The sequence below is a fragment of the Rousettus aegyptiacus genome, unplaced genomic scaffold, assembly GCF_014176215.1.
Source record: "Rousettus aegyptiacus isolate mRouAeg1 unplaced genomic scaffold, mRouAeg1.p scaffold_m13_p_3, whole genome shotgun sequence".
In the NCBI taxonomy this organism is placed as follows: Eukaryota; Metazoa; Chordata; class Mammalia; order Chiroptera; family Pteropodidae; genus Rousettus; species Rousettus aegyptiacus.
Window position 1 is genome coordinate 23,254,920 of NW_023416306.1, and position 23,114 is coordinate 23,278,033.

The 23,114-nt window shown below is 44.0% G+C and overlaps 1 protein-coding gene across 7 annotated transcripts in view; it reads left to right on the plus strand.

Moving 5' to 3' along the window:
- Positions 1–23,114, plus strand: part of ABCA1 (ATP binding cassette subfamily A member 1) — a 118,036-nt gene that overhangs the window by 33,883 nt on the left and 61,039 nt on the right. For 5 of the 7 annotated variants that reach the window (XM_016156075.2, XM_016156076.2, XM_016156081.2 and 2 more), the window contains 4 exons: positions 67–208; positions 1,360–1,478; positions 17,795–17,919; positions 19,946–20,125. In XM_016156075.2, the coding sequence (XP_016011561.2) occupies positions 67–208; positions 1,360–1,478; positions 17,795–17,919; positions 19,946–20,125 (566 nt within the window). The remainder of the gene's footprint in view (positions 1–66; positions 209–1,359; positions 1,479–17,794; positions 17,920–19,945; positions 20,126–23,114) is intronic. The other 2 variants (XM_016156082.2, XM_016156079.2) reach the window with 1 other exon arrangement.

Here is a 23,114-nt window from a genome sequence, read left to right on the forward strand (position 1 = left end):
AAGTCTTAAAATCCCTTCAAAGAATTAATGTTTCTCTTGTGTTTTTCTTCTCTTGGATGTCAACAGGCCACTTTCCAAACAAAGCCATGCCCTCTGCAGGAACACTTCCCTGGGTTCAGGGGATTATCTGTAATGCCAATAACCCGTGTTTCCGTTATCCGACTCCTGGTGAGGCTCCTGGGGTTGTTGGAAACTTTAACAAATCCATGTAAGTACCAGATCAAGTTTTCTTTCCCAAACTTGTCAGTTAATACTTTTCCTTCTCTTTCAGCCTCTGGAGAATTTTGAATGGTTGGATTTGAATAAAGTTGCTTTCATGTGATCAAGTTTTGTGTGATAAAGTTTGCAGAATGAGGGCAGGACGGATTAGTGCCAGGATTTAAGACCTTCTTTTGGTGTATTTTAGGAGAAACAAGGTTTAGCTAAGAGTCGCGTGGCTGGGGGCTATTCCTCCAAAAACTGGCTGTATGTTGAGAAGGGAGACACAGCACACCCGCTTCACTTGGCCGCTCGTTTAGTAGACATTCACTGTGTTTCTGAACCAGTTGGCCTGGGGATGAGGGGAGGGGTAGGTAGAAAGATGTGTACAGGAAGGTGTAAGCCCTCATGGAGCTCACTGCCAAGGCTGGGAGAGTTCGGCCCCTCTGTTCTCAGATCAGATCACCTCTCTTCCTCTGTCAGTGCTTATCTTACTGCAGCTTCCTACTCTCTGGTCTTTCTTGTCCTTGGGTACGAGCTCCCTGAGGGCCAGGATGCCCCTTCCTTAGCTTTTGTATTCCTGGCTCCCGATTTCAACACCAGACCTAAATGTAGGCTTAATAAGTGTTTGCTGCATGAGCCGTTGAAGATTCTTAGAATGCGTAGAACCAAGGCATGAGTTAGCATGGACGAAGGATTGCAGGAGATGCAGCAAGATGGTTCTGAGGAAGTAACAGCTGGGCCAGCAGAACCACCCCATAATGTTCATGGACCTCAGGATTCGTAGCTTTTGTGGGCCCTTTCTTCCATGCAAAAATATTAAAATTTTTATTTTCAAAGTGTGTTGATCTAAAGGTGAATGTAATCCATGCTGGATTCATCATTATTCATACTCATTCCAAATTTTTGAATTTTGTTTTTTAAAAGAGTATCCTGAGCCCTAGGCACTGTGCCTACTGTGTTTCATGGATTAGTAGGCCCTGGGGGAATGTGTGTGTGCCTGTTTGTGAGGGAGGGCTTCCTGGAGAGGAGGCACATGGACTGGGCCTTAAAGAGGGTGGTAAGATTTGGTTGTATGTACACATGGCAAAGAGCTTCCTTCAAGTGGGAAAGGCAGCTGCCCTAACCAGAACTTTTTTGCTTTTCTCGCATCCCCTGCAGTGTGTCTCGCCTGTTCTCAGATGCTCAGCGGCTTCTTTTATATAGCCGGAAAGACACCACCATGAAGGACATGCACAAAGTTCTGAGAACATTACAGAAGATCGAGAGTCACAGCTCAAGTAAGTAAAAGTCTTCTGTATATTGGTTTGTAATTGAAAATTGACCTGTACCAGAGAGAGACAGCAACCCAGGCGGCCTGGTGTTTACCCCTTTTAGCTCGTCTCTACTGGGTTTTCCTCCTCAGTGGCTGGTATTTAAGACCTCTCTGCAGGAGGTGTTTGAGGAGAAACTGGGAAGACAGTATTCTGCCTTCCTGGGGAGACAAGAAAAACCCCCAGAGACGAATGACACAGGCCCAGTTTTTGGACAGTTTGGAGTGCAGGTTGCTTCCCACTGCATTTATTTGGAGTTGGCCATAAAGTTGCAGTGAATGGGCAGATTTCTAGACAGGGGATACTTCTATGCATATAAGAGTAATTAAAATTGCAACTTGATATAGATAAGTGAAAGTAAGCATTTACTTCTAAAAGGAAAACGTAATTCATTTTTCCCCTAGTTATTTGATTTAGTCTGATGGACATTTGAACTCTGATCTTTAAAAAGCAAAATCTTTATCCCTCATTTGGTAGATGTCCAGGTAGTTTACTGCATGCTATTAAGGAAGTGTTTGAGGAACAGGCAGTTTGCCGACAGGGACATTGGCTACAGAAGTCATGAGGCAGCCTCCCAGGCAGTGGCCTACAAAGCAGCGAGGGGGTGTGGGAGCAGTCCCTGGGGTACAGGCAGTGGTGCAGGCATGGTCTGTAGAGGATTTAAAAACAATAATGAAGCCTATTAAAAGGTGGTCTGCTTTTTATCATCACCATGCACTGGTGGTTCTAAACAATGTCAGTGATAAATTATTCCCCGCCATGGGCCAACTGCTGTCACTGTTCCAGGAATGTACTTTCTACTCAGTTCGGTGTTTTGGGAGGGGTGGAGTGGGCTGGCTTTGGCTTGAAAGGACTCCCAGATTGTGATCCACTTGGCAAAAGTGTTAGAGTTTATACCGGACTTGGATTGGAGCTTTTTCTTGGGGACGGGAAAAGAGGCAATGGGCAGTGTGGGAACTGATGACAAAGGGAAGCTAAGCTCTGTGTGGGTTGGCGCAGAGGAGCCGTCACTTCACATAAAAGAGAGGTAAGACTGTGCTTCAGCTCCTGGGTCAGCTTTTAGGGACCCCCCGCCAGACCACTCCTGGCTGCATGGCCGGGCCGTCTGGATGCTGTTTCCTTGCTCTGTAGGCCTCTGGTCCTGCACATGTGTGCCTGTCCCAGCACAGGACACAGAGAGGTAGCAAACACCCATCAAAGCATTGGTCCTTCCGGATTTCCTAGAGGGCTCCTGCCTGGTAGACCAGAGGCAGAGCTTGAGTTATTCTTTCTAGTACAGAGACAGGGTGGCCCGGAGGAAATAGGAAAGAGTACTAGGATAAATATTTTTTGTAGTTTTGTAGTTTTGTGACTGTGAATCAGTCATTTAGGCCTTTTGGGCCACTCTCTTCTCATCCATAAAGTGGGAACAATAGGAGAGCCTATTTCATAGGATTATCGTGAGGAGTAAATGAGATAAAACATTTAATTGCTTAAAACAGCATCTGGCACATAGGAAGCATTTAGTGAATATGAGCTATAATTATTTTGGAGTGGTGACATCTTGGCCAAGCCGTTTAAACTTTCTGAGCCTTAATTTCCTCAGCCGTAGTATACTTGGTAACTCGCAATGTATAATGCAGAATTCTAACAGTGTCTGGCACCTCATAGGTGTTCAATAAGTGGGAGTCGACATTTTTCTTACGTGTTAGTGATACATTTCTGAGCACCTGGCCTTGCTGTTTTCTCAGCTTCATAGCTGGAGAAATAAGCTGGCTGATGGGAGTGAGCTGTTAAACACAGTTTCAGATCTTAGTGGGGGCTTTAGACACAGACTGTTTTTATTCTTTGAACAACTGGTGACAGGAGTTAGGGTGAAGAAAAAAAACCAAAACTGCATTCAAGAAAAGCTTTCTCTGCACGGCTCCAAAGAGAGGTCTCCCCCTATTTCGATTGCATTATATCAGTGCTTATCTCTGTTCACCCAGTAGGTTCCTATTTCTGCTCTGCAGCTACTCCTTAAATGCTTTCACCTTTCTTTGCCTGTCTTGCAGCTCAGAACCAGGCCTCTGTCTAGAGGGAAATACAGGAAATGTTGATTCTTCCTAGGTGAAGTCAGTCCCATTTTGCTGCATTCGACTAGCACTCCAGGTTTCAGAGAGAATCAGAGGCTGAGGTGGGTCAGCGCAGATCCTGACTTAGAGACCTGTGCTTCGCTCTCTTGCACTCACCCTCAGAATTGGAAGGATTCCTGGTCCGAAGCCCTGCCCTCATCAACCTTCTCTCCCATACACTCACTTCCAGAGATGGGGACCTAATTCTCACACGGGCAGCTCAGTTTGGGTGTGGACAGCTTAAGTTATCAGAAAATACCCACTACTCTGCTATACCTTTTAGAGAATGAGGCTAATTCTACTTCCCTTGAGATGTTTAAAGACAGGTCTCATTTCTTTTCCCCTCTCTCCCCAAAGTCTTTGATTTTTCTAGGTTTCTAGAATGACTCTTTCCTCCTACATCTACCTCTTCTCTGCTTGTGTTTCAGTGTGTTTCTGTCTTTCTTGAAGTTTATCAGAAATTACAACAGTATTCTAGCACAGAGTAAAAGGGACTTTTTTTGCCTTGCTTGTTCTGAGCAGTGTATGTCTATTGATGCAATCCGAGGTTGCGTTAGGCTTTGGGCCCCCATGTCACACCCTTGACTCATATTCTACGTGCAGTCAACTGAAATTGCGGAATTTTTTTAAAGATATAGTATTGCAAGCTACTTGTTCTCCATTTCTCCATTTCTGAAGTGTGCTGTTGGCTTTTTGAACTGAAGGAAAATATCTTTTTTATTTTACATTTTTAGATTCCTTGTGTCATCTCGACCTACCAAACCATTTTAGACTCTGATTTTGCCATATACTGTATTTGCTGCTGCTTGTTTCCTCTTGTCTTCTGGGAATTTGATAAGTAGCCCTCTTTGTTCTCATCCAAGTCGTTGATGACTGGGATGAAGGATTGAAGTTTGGACCACTGGAGACTAACAGCTCTTTTAAGGCTCTTAAAGATCCACTAACGTGTTGTCATCAATGCTAGGCTGCTGAGCTCCGGCTTCTGTGGTCTACTTGGGTGATTTGCCTTGTTCTTTCCTTTAGTTTGCATCTGCTAAATCCATTGTACTATCCACAGATAATTTGTGCACATGGGGGTTTCTACTTAAATACTCTCTTTTAGCCCCATGGTTTCCTGCACTAGAGCATTGCTGTATTTCCACTTATTGGATGAGACCTTAGAGGCCATTAGTTCATTTATAGATAAATGGATTGATGGATTGAATCATTTGACCATTATTTACTGAACAACTAAAATGTGACAACTACTGTCCTAGGTGCTGGGACACAGAGCTGTACAAGATAAATACAGCCCCTGTCCATATGGAACTTCTATTCTGGACAAGACTCTAATCCAAACTTTCACGGTCACAGGTGGGGATAGTCTGGGAATGGTACAGAGCTAAACCTCTGCTTTTCCATGCAGTTCTCTGTATACTGTGCTATCTTGTGCTGTTGTTCTAATAATCTTCCAACCAGAAAAGCCTCTAGTTTTAAGAATTAAATCATAGACAAGTCTAATTATCCTTGAAACCATCCTAATGAGAAACGCACGTAGAACCTGATAGAGGAACCTTACCCAGTTTTCTCATTGCTGAAACTTTTTGGACATTTACTATTTTCTTTCTAAACCTACAAACGTGAGGCTGAGTGGTGGCTAATGTAACGTTTGAGAGTCAATGAGAGGAGAATTCATTCTTTGTAAGTCCCTATCGTGACAGCAATCTAATGAACAAATAAAAATTACAAGTTTTCAGGAACTCTAGAAAAAGTGACAGGTCTATATTCTGTTTCTGTGAGGCACAGACTCTCAAGTGGTGTTTCTCTGGCTGAGTTTTGTGTGGCATCTGAGATGATTTCAGGTGGTACACAGATAACAACTTTTCATTTTAACCCACATCAAATTGCAATTTCATGGGTGTTACTGCTTTGGAGAATGTTAAATAGGAAAAAAATGAGTTAAAGTTAATTTAAAGAAGACATTTAATGTGGATATAATAAATATTATGAGTAGTTTATAAATGGAGATTGGAAAACACTGGTATAAGAGAGTTTGGGGCTTTGTATTAAGATTCTTTTAGGGAACAAGTTCAAGCTCTGTCTCTTATTATGTGTGAATCTTGGGCATGTTTTGATACTTCCTGACCCCCAGTTTACCTGAAAAGTGGAGATTAGCTGACCCCTGGGTTCTTGAGCATTAAATCAGATGAAATCTGTGGATGATTGATGTCAGGGGCCAAGCACATAGTTGAGACACAATAAATCTTGAGTCTGTTTACCTCCCCTTCTCTTCCTGGCTGACTCTTTGGTTTTGTCAATTCGTTCAGCCTCCCTGGGCTTCAGCTTGTCTTGCCTCAAAGTGGAGACTTTGCAAAAGAACCTGAAAATGTTTCATCTCGGAAACTTCGTCATTATTTGGATGAGGGGATCACCTGGGATTCATCTGTGATGTGGGCTGTCCCCTACACTATAGTCCTTGAGAGCAGGACTGACCTTTGCTCATGGCTTTAGCCTAAGCATCAGCACAGTAGCAGGCACATAGTAAGAAATCAGTGAATCTTAGTGGAATGAAGGTGAGAGAAAATAACCGCCTTTCACAGAGCATTTTAAGGGTCAAGTGAAAGTACTTTGAAAAGTATAAAATCCCAGCACATGTAGTTGATTCCCTTTGTGAACCCATGTTGACAAGGCTCTAAATGAAGAATAATGACAAAAACTCTTAAAACTGTCTTGGCTTTCTTTCTTTCCCAAGGTTTACCTTCCAGAACTTTGCTGGAAGGGCTGCCATGAACCCCGAGGTCTGAAGTGGATTAACTGAGAAGCTTAAAAAGTTGTACTTTCATAGCTCCCTTTTGAGGCCTTGGTAGGGATTTTAGCAATCAGCAATTGCCGAAGTCGGATTTAAAAAAAAAAATTCTTTTTCTTAAATGGAGCCCCCCAAATTGTGTCAGCTTCTGGCCTCACACCCAGTGTCTGCCCCTGCCAGAGGCCTCAGCGAGATCCCGGGGCGGGGGGGGCGGGGCGCATAGAACGAACTGCCTCCTTCATCACTCTCCTCCTTTGCTCCGGCTGCCAACCTCACTCACCAGCCAGCCCACCTGCCCCACTTCGGTGAAGCTGGCAGGCCGGCCAGAGCTAAGTCCTCCCAGATGGGGCTGGTACTGCTTGGATCAGGACTAGGCTGGAGAAGGAGAGTCCCTTTGCTTTCTTATTGCTTATTTCCTTTTCAACCATTTAAATGTGTCACTTAGTGATGCCTAAGAGGCTCATTAGCCTGCTTCCTGCTGAACCTTTCTGCTCATCCTCTTTACCCTAGTGCCTTGCTCCTTTCTCAAATCCTGGAATTTGGACTATGGACTTCTTCATCTCTAGGGGGTACCGTGGGCCCAAGCCCCTTTTGAGTTTGTACTGTGGGTAGTGATTGGGCTTTCTACTTGGCTGAAGTTAGGAAATGTACATGCTGGGGCTGAGGCCTCTTGCCTTCCTGGTGCGGGCCATCCTTATATCTCCCATAAAAAGTTCTCCAACTTCCTTGCTTTCCCTCATTTCCACAGTTAGCTGGGCTCTCTTGTCCACTGCTGTGTAGTATGGCTGCTCCTTTGGCCTCACCATGCTTATGCTGGCCAGGGACAATTCCTAGGCTTGTGAGGGTGCTGTGAGAGTTCTCTTTTTCTACCAGCTGTGGCCTGCCTGGTCCAATAGACAGGGCTGTGGGTTCTGTGGTGGGGCTGGATGCCAGATCTCCAGTTTCCCCTGTGCAAGGGACTCACAGCTTCCATCCTCAGCCAAGATCTTAGCTCTCTAGATATCAGGTTCTGTCCCACATTACAGCTGCACCAGCGTCTTTTAACAGAAGCCCAGTAGGTGCTCTGTGGGACTTGAGAAGAAGATTCTCTAGACCTGTTGAATTAGGGCAGGACAGGTAGATGGAACAGTTAAGGGGTGACTGTCAAGCTGTATGAAGAACTGCTAAATTATGCATGTCCGTGGCCTACATAAATGGCACTCCCCATGAGAACGGTACTACTCTCTGAAGTTGGGTAGTACACAACCTGCATGGCTTGTTGCCATGGCCTAGTGTACCCTATCTCAGCTCCCTGTACTGGTCTCCCATAACCCCTGAATCAGGGGCTTCTGAAATACCTTCCCTCTAAGACGTGGAGCCCTCTGAAGCTTATGAGAACTTTGATGGGAAAGAACAAGGGAGAACGTTGGGTGTTTTGTCGCTGGGCTGGAGCTGTCGCTCTGGAGGACATCCCATAGCTTCGAGGTCAAGGGCCGGAGAGGCGGAAGGCTGGAGGAGAGAGCAGGTGCAGTGCCGTCCTGTCGTTCTGACTGAGGACTCAAGCTTTTCCCTCCCGTCAGCTAGATTTTGAATGTTAGTGGCATGGCTGCCATTTTCTGTGTATTCATGGTAAAAATCTAATTGTGTGGTCTTTCTGATGTGCTCTGTAAGACTTTTGTGAAATGAGTCCTGAGGTTTGTGGCAGACTTAAGGAAAAGGGTCATAACCTTCTGGCTGTTAGATTTATTGGCAGTACTGAAAACTCACTGTATGGACCTTTGATTCTGCTATGATTTTTGGAAGGCAAAAAGACATGATCCCCAGATGGCAGGGCAGGCTTTGGTGACATGGCAGTGTGGTTGGCTATGGCAGGGGACTGAGAGAAAGGAATGTAAAATTATCATCTTATAAATATCCACTGGGCAGTACAATTTAGTGTTAAGACAACAGACTTGGCAGCCAGACTGCCTTGGTTCAAATTTTGGCTCTGCTACTTATTAGCTATGTCACCTTGGACCATTCCATAACATCTTGTGTGTCTCAGTTTCCTCAAAATGGAGATATTAATAAAACTTCTCTTTGGGATATTATAGAGACTAAGTGAGCTAATAAGGGTAAAGCATTTAGTACTGTTATCTGGCACATAAGAAGTACCAGGCTGTACTTTGGTTTGCTGCATTTTCATAACCATCATGCAGGGCAGGGAATTTCATTCTTTTTTATGCACACGAAGGAATCGAAGTTTAGAGAGGCTAAGTAACTTGTCTAGGGAAGCATAGCTGGCAAGAGGCAAGAAAAGGTTTTTCATACTCTGCTATTATATGCTAAAGAGCGCAGCCCAGGGTAGCCAGAAACTTCTCCAAGGTCACAGGATACTCAGCATTTATGGGCTGGGATCACAAAGGAGACAAGAGGGCTTCCTAGAGAAATGCCAGACTTCCTCCACTTCCTGGCTTCATGGGTAACAGGCATGGGTGGAACATTGCCCAAGGCTCGTCTAGAAAGAACTTCCTGTGACTCACTGCTACTTCTCCTTCCCTGCCTGAGTCCCCTCATTCACTTGAGCAGCCGCTGAAGTTGAGGTTGCAACCCCCAACTTTGCTTATCATCCTTGTGGGCCCTACGCGTGCCATATTGTTGGGAAATCTGATGATATATACGCCAGTATCATTTCATCACACTGGAAATTCCTTTAAATCTTTGGGTGATTGCAATTCTTGTTCTGTAGGCACTGGTCAGAAGTTCTGATTTAGAGTCTTAGGGTTTCATATTTGGAAACTTTTTTAGCTAATATGAGAAAGTTTTCTTAGACCTGTCATGTCCAGGCTGCATCCCAGAGTCCAGGTCGCTGGTTTCGTCTAGAGTAGGGGCCTGTTCCCAGCTGGTGGATGCAATGGGGCAATGCTGTGTCAAAATATTGCTTGAACTAAAATCAAAAGTAAAGTTTACCCAGAGAAGAATAGAAAACACAATCGTACCCAATTATAGGATAGCACGTACCCCACAATTTTGGAATGCCTTTAAAAAGTTTGGATTGTTATAAGAACATTGTTTCATGTCTCTTGGTTTCCAGTATAAGATTTATTTACTTTGTGGGTGGCAAAGAACAGGTTTGGGGTGGGAGTGTCTAGTTTGTTTCTAGTTGAGTACTTTCCATTTCTGGCCTTTAATCACTGCTGCACTGAGGCACAAAAGGGCAACCTTGGAGTGGTACTTTGTCCAGAAGACTAAGTTGCATCAGGTAATGATGCCATTTTACATTTTAATATATTGTTTCATTCGAGGCTTACACTGGCACTAGCAGGCTGATATTATCTCCATTATATTGATAAGGAAACTGAGACTGGAAAATGTTATGTCTGTTGCCCGAGGTCATAGAATAAAGCTGTGAATTGAATCCGGATCTGTCTGACCCCAAGGCTCAGCATCTCCCTACCACACCATATTGCCATGCCACCTTATTCTGATCCCAGGAAGCATAGGTAGCATCATTTGCTTTTGATACCAAAAATGCGGTGAAGTATTTTTAAAGAGTAAAATGATTTATTAAATTTCTGATGTAGGAGAAAGAGCCAAAGCTTTGTAGCCAGAGCTCATTGTATTCAAATTTACCACTTGCTTGCTCTGTGACCTTGAGCAAGTTATTATCCTCTCTAGGTCTTTTTTCACACTTGGAAAAATGGAAATAATACATTTTTTGTACGTTTGTTTTAGGGATTCTATAAAATAACACATATAATGTGTCTGATGCTCAGTAAATGCTAATTACCTTCCTCTGCCCACAGATCAGTACCTTATCCCTTAATACATTTTATTATTTTTTAAAGAAGAAAAACTAAGCTATATGTGTGTAAACTAATATATATGTATGTATGTATGTATGTATGTGTATGTGTGTGTGTGTGCGCATGTGTGTGCGTGTGTGTGTATGTGTGTGTGTGTGTATTTATGTTAACAATTCTTAGTCCAGCCTGGAAAAGAATTTCTTTTTGGCCCCTAACTTATAAATTCATCTTCTTTTAGACCCAGAACTCATGTGGCCAATGCTCCCTCCTCTGTATTACCTTTCATTTCTTACAAAGTCAGTCTGACTGTGCCCGCCACCCCCACTGCATCAGGAGTGCTCCTGGCCATTGTGAACAGGTAACGGTTTTCCTTTGGGGCCACAGTCTCCCTGGCTCTTTGAGGACCTGATTAGCATTCAGATTCTTATCAGTGGATGTCAGTCTTCGGTGCTACGGACAACTTCTCTCACCTTGGCCACATCTCAGTGAGACGCGAGTATGCTGTTGCCTTAGTAGATGGTTCTGGAGAAAGATGCTTGTAGTCTCTTTTCATCCTGCGATTTCAATGACGACTGATTCTGGACTGGCAGAGAGGGCCGAAGCTCATAGCTCTGCTCACCTGACCCTCTGTCCATCTCTTCTTGGAAGACAAGAGAAAGGATCATGTCTTTATATAGAATCTCTTTTGTTAACAGGCTCCTCCTGCCTTCAAGTAGCGGTGAGGAATATTGCTACTTTGAATCATCGCACTAATGTTTGGGGTTCAGTGGCCATTTAAACGTTTGTCGAATTAATGCAAGTTCACATTACATGTAAAATACATTAGGAACTATGTGGCTTCTAAAGTTACAGTACTCCCATTGATCTCGAGGGAAGACTGGCTTCCCTAGTACTTGCCTCATTGGGTTCATAACCCTGAATTTTCTGGTTTCTCTTGGGAACCCATCACATAATTGTCATTATGACTTTATCAACATTTAGTTAGAACTTGTTTAATTTTCAGTTTGTATTTTCTCATTCTCAATGAGTTCAGGGTGCTTTACACACTTAGTGTCATGAGCGCTTACCTAACCCACACCCTCGTAAAGCAGAGACCTCCATTGCAGGCTCAGAGAGCCTGCGTGACCTCTTCAAGGTCACATAACTGGAAGATTCTGCAACTAAGATTTTAACCAGGTTAGCCAGACTTCAGAACCTGAGATCTTTCACGTGTGTGTTAGTACCCCTCAGCAAGTCCTCACTGCAGAGAAGGAAACTTCTCCCGGCTTGGGACCCCCAGGCCCAGGCGCACAACAGGGAGGTCCTGAGGCTGTGTGCACCCCAAGCTCCTGGCCTTCTCTCATCTGCTGTATGGAGTCACCCCAGGGAACAGCGAGGTCGCCCTGCTTTACCCGCTTCTCCACAGCCCCGAACTTCCCAGAGAAGCTCTGGTCTTCCCAGAGAGGGTCCAGTCATCTAAGTGAAGCAGGCAGTAGCTATCTTTGAAGGAGAAAGTACAGCCATAGCATCAGGAAAACAAACCAAAACAATGAAAAACACCCCAGAAGATACTCAAGTATGTTTATTACCAGCCCTTTAGTAGCATAGAAATGTTTCAAGGTCTTATTTGTAAAGCTTAGGCTGAGTAAAACCATGAGTTAGAATTTGGCCCAGGCCCTTCCCTCAAGGTCATTACCCATTTGGCAGGGTCAAGGCTGGAAGACCCTCCTGGGGTCCTTTTAGGGAGAGTATCTGGGCCTTGAATGCATGCAGACATGATCTCTTTCCCGACTTCTTTGTTTTTCATTTCCCTCTTCTGAAGCAGCTGATTGCTGTGGTTTCTTTTCATGTTGAACAAAAGAGACTACAGCAATCTTGAAACCAGAGCCCGGGACTGGAGGGCACTGACCGAGAGTAACCCCAGGTCTCTGGCTGCGGGCTTCCCTCCTCCGCCTTCCTGCGGCTGCCCTCCTTCCTCCGTCCTTCTCCCCCCTCCCTCCTCCCTCCTCCCCTCCTCCCCTTCTTCGTCCTCCTCTGCTGCGCTCAGGCAGGCTGAGGAGAAGCAGAGGAACACTAAGGGGCTGGCTGTAAGAGCATCCCCTGGGTGCAGGGCCTCTCCCTGCCACACCCGTCTACCTGTTTCCTTATCTTGGTCAGAGAGCCCTGGCCCAGAGGATCGGCAAGAAACAGGCTTCTGCCCTGTTCTTCCTCAGCCCACAGAGTATGCGTTTCACTTGTTTTATTCCTTAGACTCCAAGCTCCGGAATTTTCCCCCTTCTCTTTCTTTTGCCCCACCTTGCTGTACCCAAAGTAAAGCTCTTGGGAATTGGACAGGCTCCTCCAACAAAACCAAGGAGGCTGAGCTCAGCGGATCATGTGTTTTCATTCATAGCAGAGAGATTGCAGCAGGAAAAGTCTCTTGGCCTTTTGCTGGATAGTGGCTTTCAGTGTTCTCTGCAGGCAGCAGGGACTCACAGTTTCATGACCAGTGCAGCTTTCTGATGACTGTGTTCTGTGACAGCATTCACACCCACTCAGCTACCCAGGGAAACTCTTGAGGCGCATCAGCTCTTTCCCTATGATCTTCTTTTTCACAACAACATGAATGTTATTAGCCCCATTTTGTGCTTAAGGAAACTGAGGCCCAGAGAGATTAGGAAAAGGGGAAAAGTGAGATTCGTGGTTACACAGTTAAGGAACAGCAGAGCTGGGTCTTGGATTTAGCACTTGCATCCAAGTGCTGTATCCAGTGCTCCAAGTGTACCTTTCAATATCGCGGATAAGAAGACCTCCGAGATCACCTTCTCACCCCGTATTTTATGGTTAAGAAAATCGAGATCGTGTCAACTCACTCGGGTGAAGTTAAATAGCTAAGTGACTGTCTTTTCCCTGTCTAGAGACCCGTCTTTCTGGCTGGTCATCTTCCACCTATGCTCATCCTCGCAGCGATCTCAGAGATGAGATCATTCCTGTTGATTCTCTGTAAAAGGGTAGATTTATTTATTCCTCTATAAAGTTCTGAACAGACAAGTCAATCAGCTTCAGCCTTTTCTTCATCTTATGGACAGTATCAACAGAAAGAATTCAGTAATTCTCTCTGACTCAGGAACTCAACCAGGCAAATAAAACACACACACACGCGCGCACACACACACATACACCCTTAGGTCATAAATTTAACTTCTCCACTTAGTTAGGGTTAAATTAGCAATGAAGCTAATGAGACTAGTCATTTCTGAAAGTGGTGATAATAGTAGCTGTCGTTTATTGGGTACCTTTCTCAGTGCCCAGCATTACACTGGGACTTCAGGTGCATTTTCTCATTTAACCCTCAGCTAAGCCCAGTCAGATAGATGCCGTTGTCACCCCCATTTGTTGTATAGACACTTCCCCACTCCTTGCTGCCAGCTTCTATTCCCCTGACTCTTCTTGACCTGGGCTGATGTAGTTGAGTGGGCTCAGAGAAGCTCTGGTGCTATCTTGAACCTGGTGTGTTTCATGTTCATGTCCTATTCCACTCTTCCCTAACTACTGCAAGGTGAGTTGACTTCTCCATGATTGGCTGTTTTCCAGATTGTCTCATGTCATTAGTTTATTCACTCATTGGTGTTCATGCATTCACACGCTCGCCATTTTCTGAGAGCCTCCTCTTTGCCAGGCTCCGCTGCCCTTCAGACTTCTAAAGTCCTGACCCTCAAGGCACTTCTCTTCTTCTGGGGAGAGAGTTGTGTGCTCAGATGACTGAAGCTTGATCTGAGTGGTGCTCGAGGATGCTCTTAGGGATGGAGGAAGGCCACTTAACTCAGCCTGTGGGTAGGAAAGGCAGGGCAGGTTTCCTGAAAGAAATGACTCATGGGACAAGTCATAAAGAAGAGGGTAAGAGTTAGCTAGGCTGAGAGGAGAAGGTCTGTTTCCGACATCCGGCTTTCTCAATATTCTTGGCTTCTCCACTCATTTTCCTGACAGCCACAGAATGGAGAAAACTGAGACCAGAGATTCAGAGCCACCCCGCTCTGGCCTCACACTATCTTCCTCCCTCATCCTTCTCTCATCCTGCTTTCCAACCTTTAGGTTTTGAGGAATCTCCTCTCTCCCTGTGTATTTGCTTGTTGGTTAGTTATTCATTCAAAAAAAATTTTGAGCACCTATCAAGTGCACAGCACTGTGACTATAGGGTGTCCTGGTCCTTGCCATCATGAGAGGACATACATTCTCCATACCACAGCCTCCAGAGAATTTTAGCTTTCTGTTCTTTTCCAGAATTTGGCTCTGGCCTGACTCCACTATGAAACACGTGCAAATAAACCTCATCTTGTTCAAATCCTTCCATGAACTGTCTTCCTCTGGCTTTCTCATCCCTCCTGCTTTATTGATTTACATCTTCATCTCCCTTATAAGCCTTGGAAGTTCTTGGAGGGCAAGGTCTGTGTCCTTACCTTTTCTCTGTACTTCATTGTGGTACATTGGTAAAGTTGAGTGAAAAAAACTTTTTTCGAAATTACAAAATCGTTATTGTTTATTGAGTACCTACCACGAGCCACTCACTCATTAGTCATGCTTTACATATGAATAGCTCTGATTCTCATAACTTTGAAAGGTGGATAAAAGTCATCCTTACCTCTTAGGTAAGAAAACTTGGGCTCAGGAAAGCAAAATGGAATTCTCAAAGCCACACAGTTAATAAGTAGCAGAGTCCAGCATCAAGTTTAGGTTTTTGTAGTTTCACACCTCTGATCTTTCTACCATACCATTGTTTCTCAAAATTGGCTGAAATCACCTGGGGAATTATAAATTTTTGATGCCTGGGTCTTAGCCCCAGTTCTGATTAGTTGTTGGGGGCTGTGGCCTGGGCATTGGGATTTTTGTAAAGCTCCCTGATGGGACTAATGGGAGCCAAGTTTGAGAAACAATGCACTGTACCACATTGCCTCCCTCTGTCCACACTGGCTGCAGCTGCCATTGGTGATGTGGTATCCATGTGACCAGAATGCAAATTTTTTATAGCCAGGGATCTTGGGCCTCCTTGCTGCTTCCCCACCCAGTGACCTCACCACCCCTTGCACATGCACTGCCAAGGGCTGTTTTGACTGTTTAATCAGCCTCTTGGTTCTTATGTCTTATCCAGGGGATTCTCTGATAGGTGGTTGGAATTTGATCACATCCAGCTGTTCTCATCCTCAGAGCCTGTTGATCTAACAGAAGAGTCTTAAAAACACTGAGCACACTTGCTCCTCTGGAGAGTGTTGTCCATGACCTAGACCCGTTACAAGTGCAACCAGGGTCAGCCTCCCACACTAGCAGCCCTACTCGGGAGGCAGGAGGCTGTTCTGAAGTTCTCTATCACAGTGTCTGCCTGCTGCTCTGGCTTTTCACATTCAGGAGGAATTTGTGGCCCACCTGGTCAGTGAGAGTCCATTCACGTGTATATTCTATTCTGTCCAGGGCTCAGAGAGGTCTGACCCTCGGTGTGGTGTTTTTCCCTTTGTTCCACAATGCTCGGTGTCTAGCTTTTCATGCCACGCCCCAGGTGAAGCCACCATCTTTCCTACGTCCCTTCCTGTTTACCTCTGCCATAGGGATATTGGGACACCGCAGATGTCACTGTTTCCCTGGGGCTATAGTACTAGTGACTAGGGATCCTGCTTACTCCTGGGGTGCAGCTGGTGGATCATTCTGACACCCCTAGGCCCTCCTCAGACCTGCTCAGCTGAAAGGAAGCCTCCTGTGAGGCTGCTTAGATTCTTCTGGAATCTTCTCACTCCTAATCCCATCTCCTAATATTTATTATCCAGCTATCATTCACTAACCAGTAATTCTTTGCCAGGCCTTGGCATGTGCACTGCAATGCAGAGATAAAACATATTCTGTGTCCCAGAGGCATAGTCTAGGAGAGATAGTATTCAAATGAAAGAACATTCCTAAAAGTATGGTGCCCAGACCCTATGCATTAGAAGTACAAAGAGTACATATTAAAATATAGATTCTTAGGCCCCAATCTAGACCCGCTGTTTCAGGAACTCTGGGGATTGGGCCCAAGCAACTGCATTTTAGCACGCTTCCTTGGTGACTCTTAGGTGCTCTGAGGTTTGACAACTGTGGAAGTAAACCTGATGGTAACAGTATCGTGTCATGTGTGATGGGGAGCACCAAGCAGAAGGCCACCTGCAGGAACACCTGTTCTGAGGAGGACACTAGTTGGGCAAGGAACAGCTTCGTGAAGGTGTCGTGAGGAATAACTAGTTGTGAACTGTGCTTAGTTTACCCTTTCTGTAATTCCGTGTTACTCATGTTTGCTTAGGCAGGGCATATTTGGACCAGGCAGCGCTGATGGGGGTCTGATTGGGCTGTTGGTTGGTCCTTCTACTATGTCTCTGTACGCATATCAGCCTTAGGTCCCAGGTTTAGCTCCTGTCCTCTTTAAGCTTCATACCATAACCCTGACTTCAGATCTAATCTCTTGCTCTCTTCAGTTAAATGATTTGGTTTTGCAAGGTTTGCCCCTTAGAGGTTGGTTAGTGTCTGGGTTTGTGGAGGTTTTCTCTTTATTAGAAGAAGTTGGGTTATTAAGAGGGTGGCGCAGAAGGAGAAGTAGACAGTTAAATGAGCTAAGTTAGGGGAAATGAGGGGCCACTACCAGGCATCTAGTCAGAAAACTCTCATTTTAGAGACGAAGAAGCTGGGGCTCGGAAAGATTATGAAATAGTCACGTGACACCACAGGCACAGCCTCCAGCTCTGGGGACTGAAATCCTAGGTTTCTGGCCAGTGCTGCTTCTACTTCACTACACTGGATTGGAGCCTTTTAAAAATGTACCCGTAGGACTTATTATTTAAATGGATTCTGTATGAAACCCTGCAGCAATCTAATCATCGGTAGGGTTGATTTTGTAAAACCGTACGCTCATGTGTTTTCTTAAAGGGCGGCAGACCTAGGTTTTGGAGCTCCATGTCGTGTGTTCCATGTTTGGAATTAAAATGAGACCGTGTCTGTGGAAGCACTTTGATAGGTGTAATGCTGTACACCAGTGGTTCTCAACATTCGGGTCCCAGACCAGCAGCATCAGTGTCACCCGGACGCTTGTGAGAAATGCAGATTCTCTGGTCTCATCCCAGGCCCCCTGAATCAGAACACTCTGGTGATGGAAGCCAGCAATCTTATTAAACAGAACCTGCAAGGTGATTCTGATGTCCACTCAAATTTGAGGACCACTGCTCTTCATTGAGAGGAAATCAGCACTGCGGCGTGTTGAGAATGAGACTTTTATTCTCAGTTTTTAGCTGTCTGAGATAGCAGCGGGGACACAGGAGCAGTAGGGTTAGTGTCAGGTGGGATGGGCGAGCTCATTTGAAAGGTTTGGCTTTTGCCTTGAAAAGCAAGGCAAGGCTGTGCGTGTGTGTACAGCACAGTCACACTGCTCGAGTCTAAGAGCTCATGCTGTGTGGCTCTGTACGTCTTCAGAAAGCAATCTTTTCAGGTCTCTTGAGGAGGCGAAGCTCCTCGAACCTCGTTTCTCTGTGTGCTTAAGCCAAAATCCTGTGGTTACCAGTCAGTTTAAAACGAGGCAATCAATGTTATATTTTTCTCCATTTGCCCCATTGTGCTGATTTTTTTTTTTTTTTTTGGAGTTACTTATTAAATGAAAATAAAACACTTATTTCTCAGAAGGCTTGACACTTCAGGATTTCCTGATGGACAATGAAACCTTCTCTGGATTCCTGAATCACAACCTCTCTCTGCCAGGGCCTACTGTGGACAAAGTGCTGGGGGCTGGTGTCAGTCTCCGCAAGGTAAGCTGTGACCTTCGGCTCCCTTGGTGGGGCTGGTGGCAATCCAGTGTTCGAGAAAGCATGGAAAAAAATATAAACTCCTGGCTTTGTAATGGTGTGGGAGGGGGGCGTTAGCTCAAATTCAGCATCACCTATTTTTATTTCCCCGCTCAAGCTGGCGTTGCTAAACCATTCAGAGGTGGAATATGCCCCCTGGAGTCATGGGCCAGCTGATTGAGATAAAACTGATTTCCTGCCTGTCAACTGACATGTGTTGATAACTTCCTCCTAAAAGATGGATGCATTTAAGTTAAGATGGGTTAAACATTTTCTTGAAAATTTCACAGTTCAGAGACAGTAACCAGAGTTGAGGATTATTGAACTGGAGCAACTTTGTCAGCAGATTATAAAAACTATATGCTCCCTTTCAACACAGACAAGAAAGGTATATGAGGAGAATTTTTTTTTTTCTTAATTTATAAAACCAGGAAGTGCTCTTAGTGTTTATATGGAATTTTAACCTTATATTCCTAGAAAACTTCATCTGCCATCATTAGGTATCATATAGGTCCTATACAGAGGGTAGCAGACCCAGCTTGCATGGTTATTGATTTCCAGAGAAGCTTCTCAGTTTATTCTCTGGCAGAAAGGGAAGTTGCTTCCTTAACCTGTCTCATGTCTGCATACTAGCTTGTCTTTACAATAAACAGAAGCAGTGGAAATGTTTATGCCTGAAAATAAGACCTTTGCTGTACATGATCTAGAACTTTTAAAATTAGAAAAATGTGCTTACTGCTTGCCCTTTTGAAACTAGGAAAATATGCCTTGTGTTTACCAACTGTGTGGTCGGGAGATGGGCCAACGGCAGCAGGCATATGAAAATAGTTGCATTTAGCATGATTTCCATTGCCCCTGCCAATTTCATGTGTCACATCCAATCAGTTAACAATAAGGGGTATCCTAAGTATGAAGGTGGTCCTCGAGTGGTAATTAGTCTCTGTGTCAGTGCTCTTAAACAGATACTAAAGGTGAGCTGACAGCCTAGAAACAAGGACTAGTTAGAGAAAGGAGTCCAACTAAAGTGTGCTTGAGTATCTGGCAGTAGGTGAAAATTTAATGGAAACCATGGCAGGCCAAATGCTCTGCAGTGTTAGAAAGCTCAATGGGTCTTTTGAGGCTCTTAGTCCATCACTTACAGTAGATTTTACTATAAGCAGGTCAAGCAGCACTAATTTAAACAGGGAGGTAGTAATGTTGTAATAAAGAGTCTGTCTGCATATCCATTCATTCATTCCACAAATATTTATTAACTGCAGTGTTCCAGCATTGTGGACACAAGCGAGCAGGAAAAGCAAAGTCCTTCATGTTATTGAACCTGCTGTCTAATAGATAGTGAGGACCACACATGAAGAAGCTCAGTTTATTTAGGCACCAAAAGCTAATTAAGTAAACAAAATAAGGCCACAGTGCAGCTCTGTAGGAGGTCTGCTGTAATGAATAGATAAGAATGACTTAGAATTGGCCTGTCAATGAGATGAGAAGTTTGGCTTTCTGGTACTCTACTCCGAGGCAAGTAAAAGGCAAGATATAAATTTTGAAATTGCTTGAAAGTAGTTCTTTGCCTCAGTTTTAAACATCTCTACCTACAAATAAATAGTATAGATGCTTTTAAACCATAATTCAGCCCAACTCCAGTTTAAGATATTATAAGTTCCAAAGTAATGAGAATGTTTTTCTCTAATACAAGTGGTTTCAGGAGTTCAGGCTCCAGATTCCTACTTACTGAATCACGTGTCCCGCTTTTGAGAAAAAGGGTTGGACTCGGGATTTTTCTTCCCAAGGAAAAGAGAGTGGGAGATGATGAGTCAAACACAACATTTAGGTTTTAAATTTCCTGTCAGACCGCGCCTTGATGCATTCCGAAGCTCATCAGGTTATTGAGGTTACGTCCATTCTTCAAAGCTGTATTGATGTGAAGTCCCCCCAAAGGCTTCAAGGACCCAGCTTCTCATCTTTTTGCTTGTCTCTCTGTACAAAACGCTTCCAGGTATTTTTGCAAGGCTACCGGTTACATTTGACAAATCTGTGCAGTGGTGGATCCAAAATAGAAAAGATGATTCAACTTGGTGACCAAGAAGTTTCTGAGCTTTGCAGCCTGCCACGGGAGAAACTGGATGCAGCTGAGCAAGTACTTCGCTCCAACTTGGACATCCTGAAGCCAATCCTGGTGAGTAGATGTGCTGTGTGGAGAAGCTTCAAGTACTAACGCCTTTGGAATTTTTGCTTGGACAACGTGACTTTGTTTTTGTAGAAACATAGAGCTGGCTGGGAGTTTGAGATATAATTTAGCTCAATGGTATTCGAACTGTTCTTTCACACTTTTGGGTTATCTGCCAAAGCGAAAAGAGGAAGAATGAGTTGCATGTGGTTCTAGTCTAAGCCTAAAGTTCATTGTGCCTGTTTAATCAAAGATACCTGTTTTCTTAATATTATAATTTGAGATTATAAGAGTTTGTTTGAAGAAAGAGTTCTCCAGAGTAAAAAAAAGTTCTCAAAACCATTGATGGGAACATAGATATCTGCTCATTTGTAAAAGCCCATCAGAAAGGAGACACTCTGAACTGTCACAGTGACAAAACCTTGGAATCGGATGGAAGCACACTCAGTAATTAGCTTCATCATTGATAAAATTGCATTTACAGAGAAAATACTGCCGGCCGAGTTTGATCAATCTAGGAATCAATAGTACAGAGAATACATGAGAATACATGTTTGTTCTTATTCAAAGAATGGGGATGAACCTGGACATTTTGGTCATTAGAGTATTATGTATAGTTCCAGAACAGGTGTATTTTTTGGCAGAGGAGAGGTGGTTATGAGAGCTCTGGTGAAATGCCCCTTCAATAACATCGGTTAGCAACCTATGTTCTAGTTTTCTACTCACTGTACTTACTGATTTGTTAGTAAGTTCTCTTGAAACCAGGGAAAGAACTCTGGAAGGAAGATGTGCTGGAAAGACATGGTCCTTATTATGATAAAATGAAATTGGAATCCTCTGAAACTTTGTACCACATAATTTCTTTAGGGAAAGATGAGTCCTTCCAGGGATACTAAATCTTTCTGACTTCTGCCACATTTCTCTGCCTACAGCCACAGAAAGTTCACTGTTTCTAAGGGTTTATGTGATTAGATGATGCATCCAGATAATCCAGGATAATTCCACCTTAAAGGCTGAGATTGGGAACTTGAGTTTCTCACAGGTCCTGGGTCTGTAGAGTGAGGGCTGCCCTCTCATCCCATTTTCACCCATGAAATCCCAACAGCCCCCTGACAAAAGTCTTTGCCAACATGGGGCACTGGGAGCCATAGCGGAAAGCTAGGCTTGGGCTGGAGTCCCGGCTCACCATTGTCTCAGTGATGTGAAGATGGTGCCTGATTCTTGAGTCAGGAAGGACAGGCATACAGACTTACCTCCATTTCAGTAACAGCTGGGATTACACGTCTATTTGACTAGATTGACCTCTGATGGTATCTTCACCCGAAAAGGAATGTTCTGTTTCTGTGGCACAGAGTTCTGTTCACATGTCTTCTGATTGATGCAGCATATTCTCCAGAAGGCTGGACTCAATTCATGGGATAAAGGAGGTGAAGGGAGCGGTGCCCTCGGTCCCCGGAAGAGCAGTGATCTCACAGCTGGGCTGTGTAGTGTGAAGGAACAGATGGAGAAGGGGTCAACAAAGTCATCCTTGTCTTGAAAGGTCTTTGTTTGGTGTCTTCTTGACTCTCAGACAAGGACTCAGGGTACAGATGTAGCTTGACTTGTGCCTTTTTGGGGCTAGATACTTCAACTTGTCACATGCAGTTTTTGAAGCATTTGTGTAGGTTTTTACTTTTTCTTTTTTCCAGGAGAAAACACTTGCTTTTCCTCTCCTTCCTGAAATTTAGACGTTTGTGTGAAGTATCAGATTTTATTTGGCTTTGTTTGATTTCACTGCCCACCTGTTTATAACATATGTTTTTGCCCAGCAAGCAGTTGCAGTCCTTAAATGATAAACGAGAGAACATCACGCCCCATGGACTTCTTCTTCAGACTCTGTGCTCTCCTGATTCCCGCAGGAAAAGGGGATCACAGAACTGGGGATAAATTTTTTTTTTTGTGAATTTAGCAGTGTGTTAATATGACTGTTCAGCCCCATCTGTATAGACATTTTGCATTGATTATATTATTTCTTTCTTGAAAAGTGCTGCCATTCCTAAGAGGTTCGATATTCTGTCCTGAGCAATGTGGTAGTGGGTATATTTAACTGTGTTTAGGAACAGCAAAAAATGAACTATTTTAATGCATCAAACATAATAGAATTTTGACATTAACATTTAAATTGTCGAATTGTTTTTAAAAGATTAATATCTTCCTCAGATATGAATTTTACAATTTCTGACTTTGATGTAGAAATATTGAAATGTTCCTGAAAGTTAAGAGACAGTGATTGCTCCTGGGTGGTAGATAGTCTTTGTAGGTGGTATGTGGCCTAGTTTCAGTTTGAACTAAAACATAGAAATCCTAGTCCTGAGTTGGATTTTCTGAATTTGGACAAAGTGAAGTTGAGTTTTAGTGTACTTTACGAGAATATTTAAGGGAAGTTCAAAATGTGCCGATCAACACATTGTAACACGCATCCGCAGGAGGAAAACAAAGTTGTGCATTGTATTTTGAAAATATATCCACATCTCACTTTATTTAGTAGTAGAGTCCCTGAAAAATTTTTGTGTAGATAAAGATTGTTGTAAACTGAAAAGTTTTCAAGTATATTTTCATTTCACAGACATTCTCTCTTCTATTTCTAATTGGCTGTGACTTCTAAAGTATTTGTAGTAATCTTTACCAGCCTTCATTTGGTGTAGTGATTATCTACAAACAGACACATTCATTTATTCAGCAAATATTTATCGAACTCTGACCTGTGCGTGCACTGGGCCAGGGAGGCAGTGGTGAGCAAGGGACTGCTTTCTCTGAGTTTCCCTGCTGGTGGGAGAGTAGAGAGGGCAGACCAGGCAAGGAGCAGATGCTGTACAGAGTGACAGACCCTGTGCTGGGTGCCGGGCAGGCCCCAATGGGGCCTCTTAACCCAGTCTTCGAGGATCAGGAAAGAAGCATTCTCTGATTTGGAACCTAAAGAATGAAGGTTAGCCAGGTGAAAGACTAAGAGAAAGATATT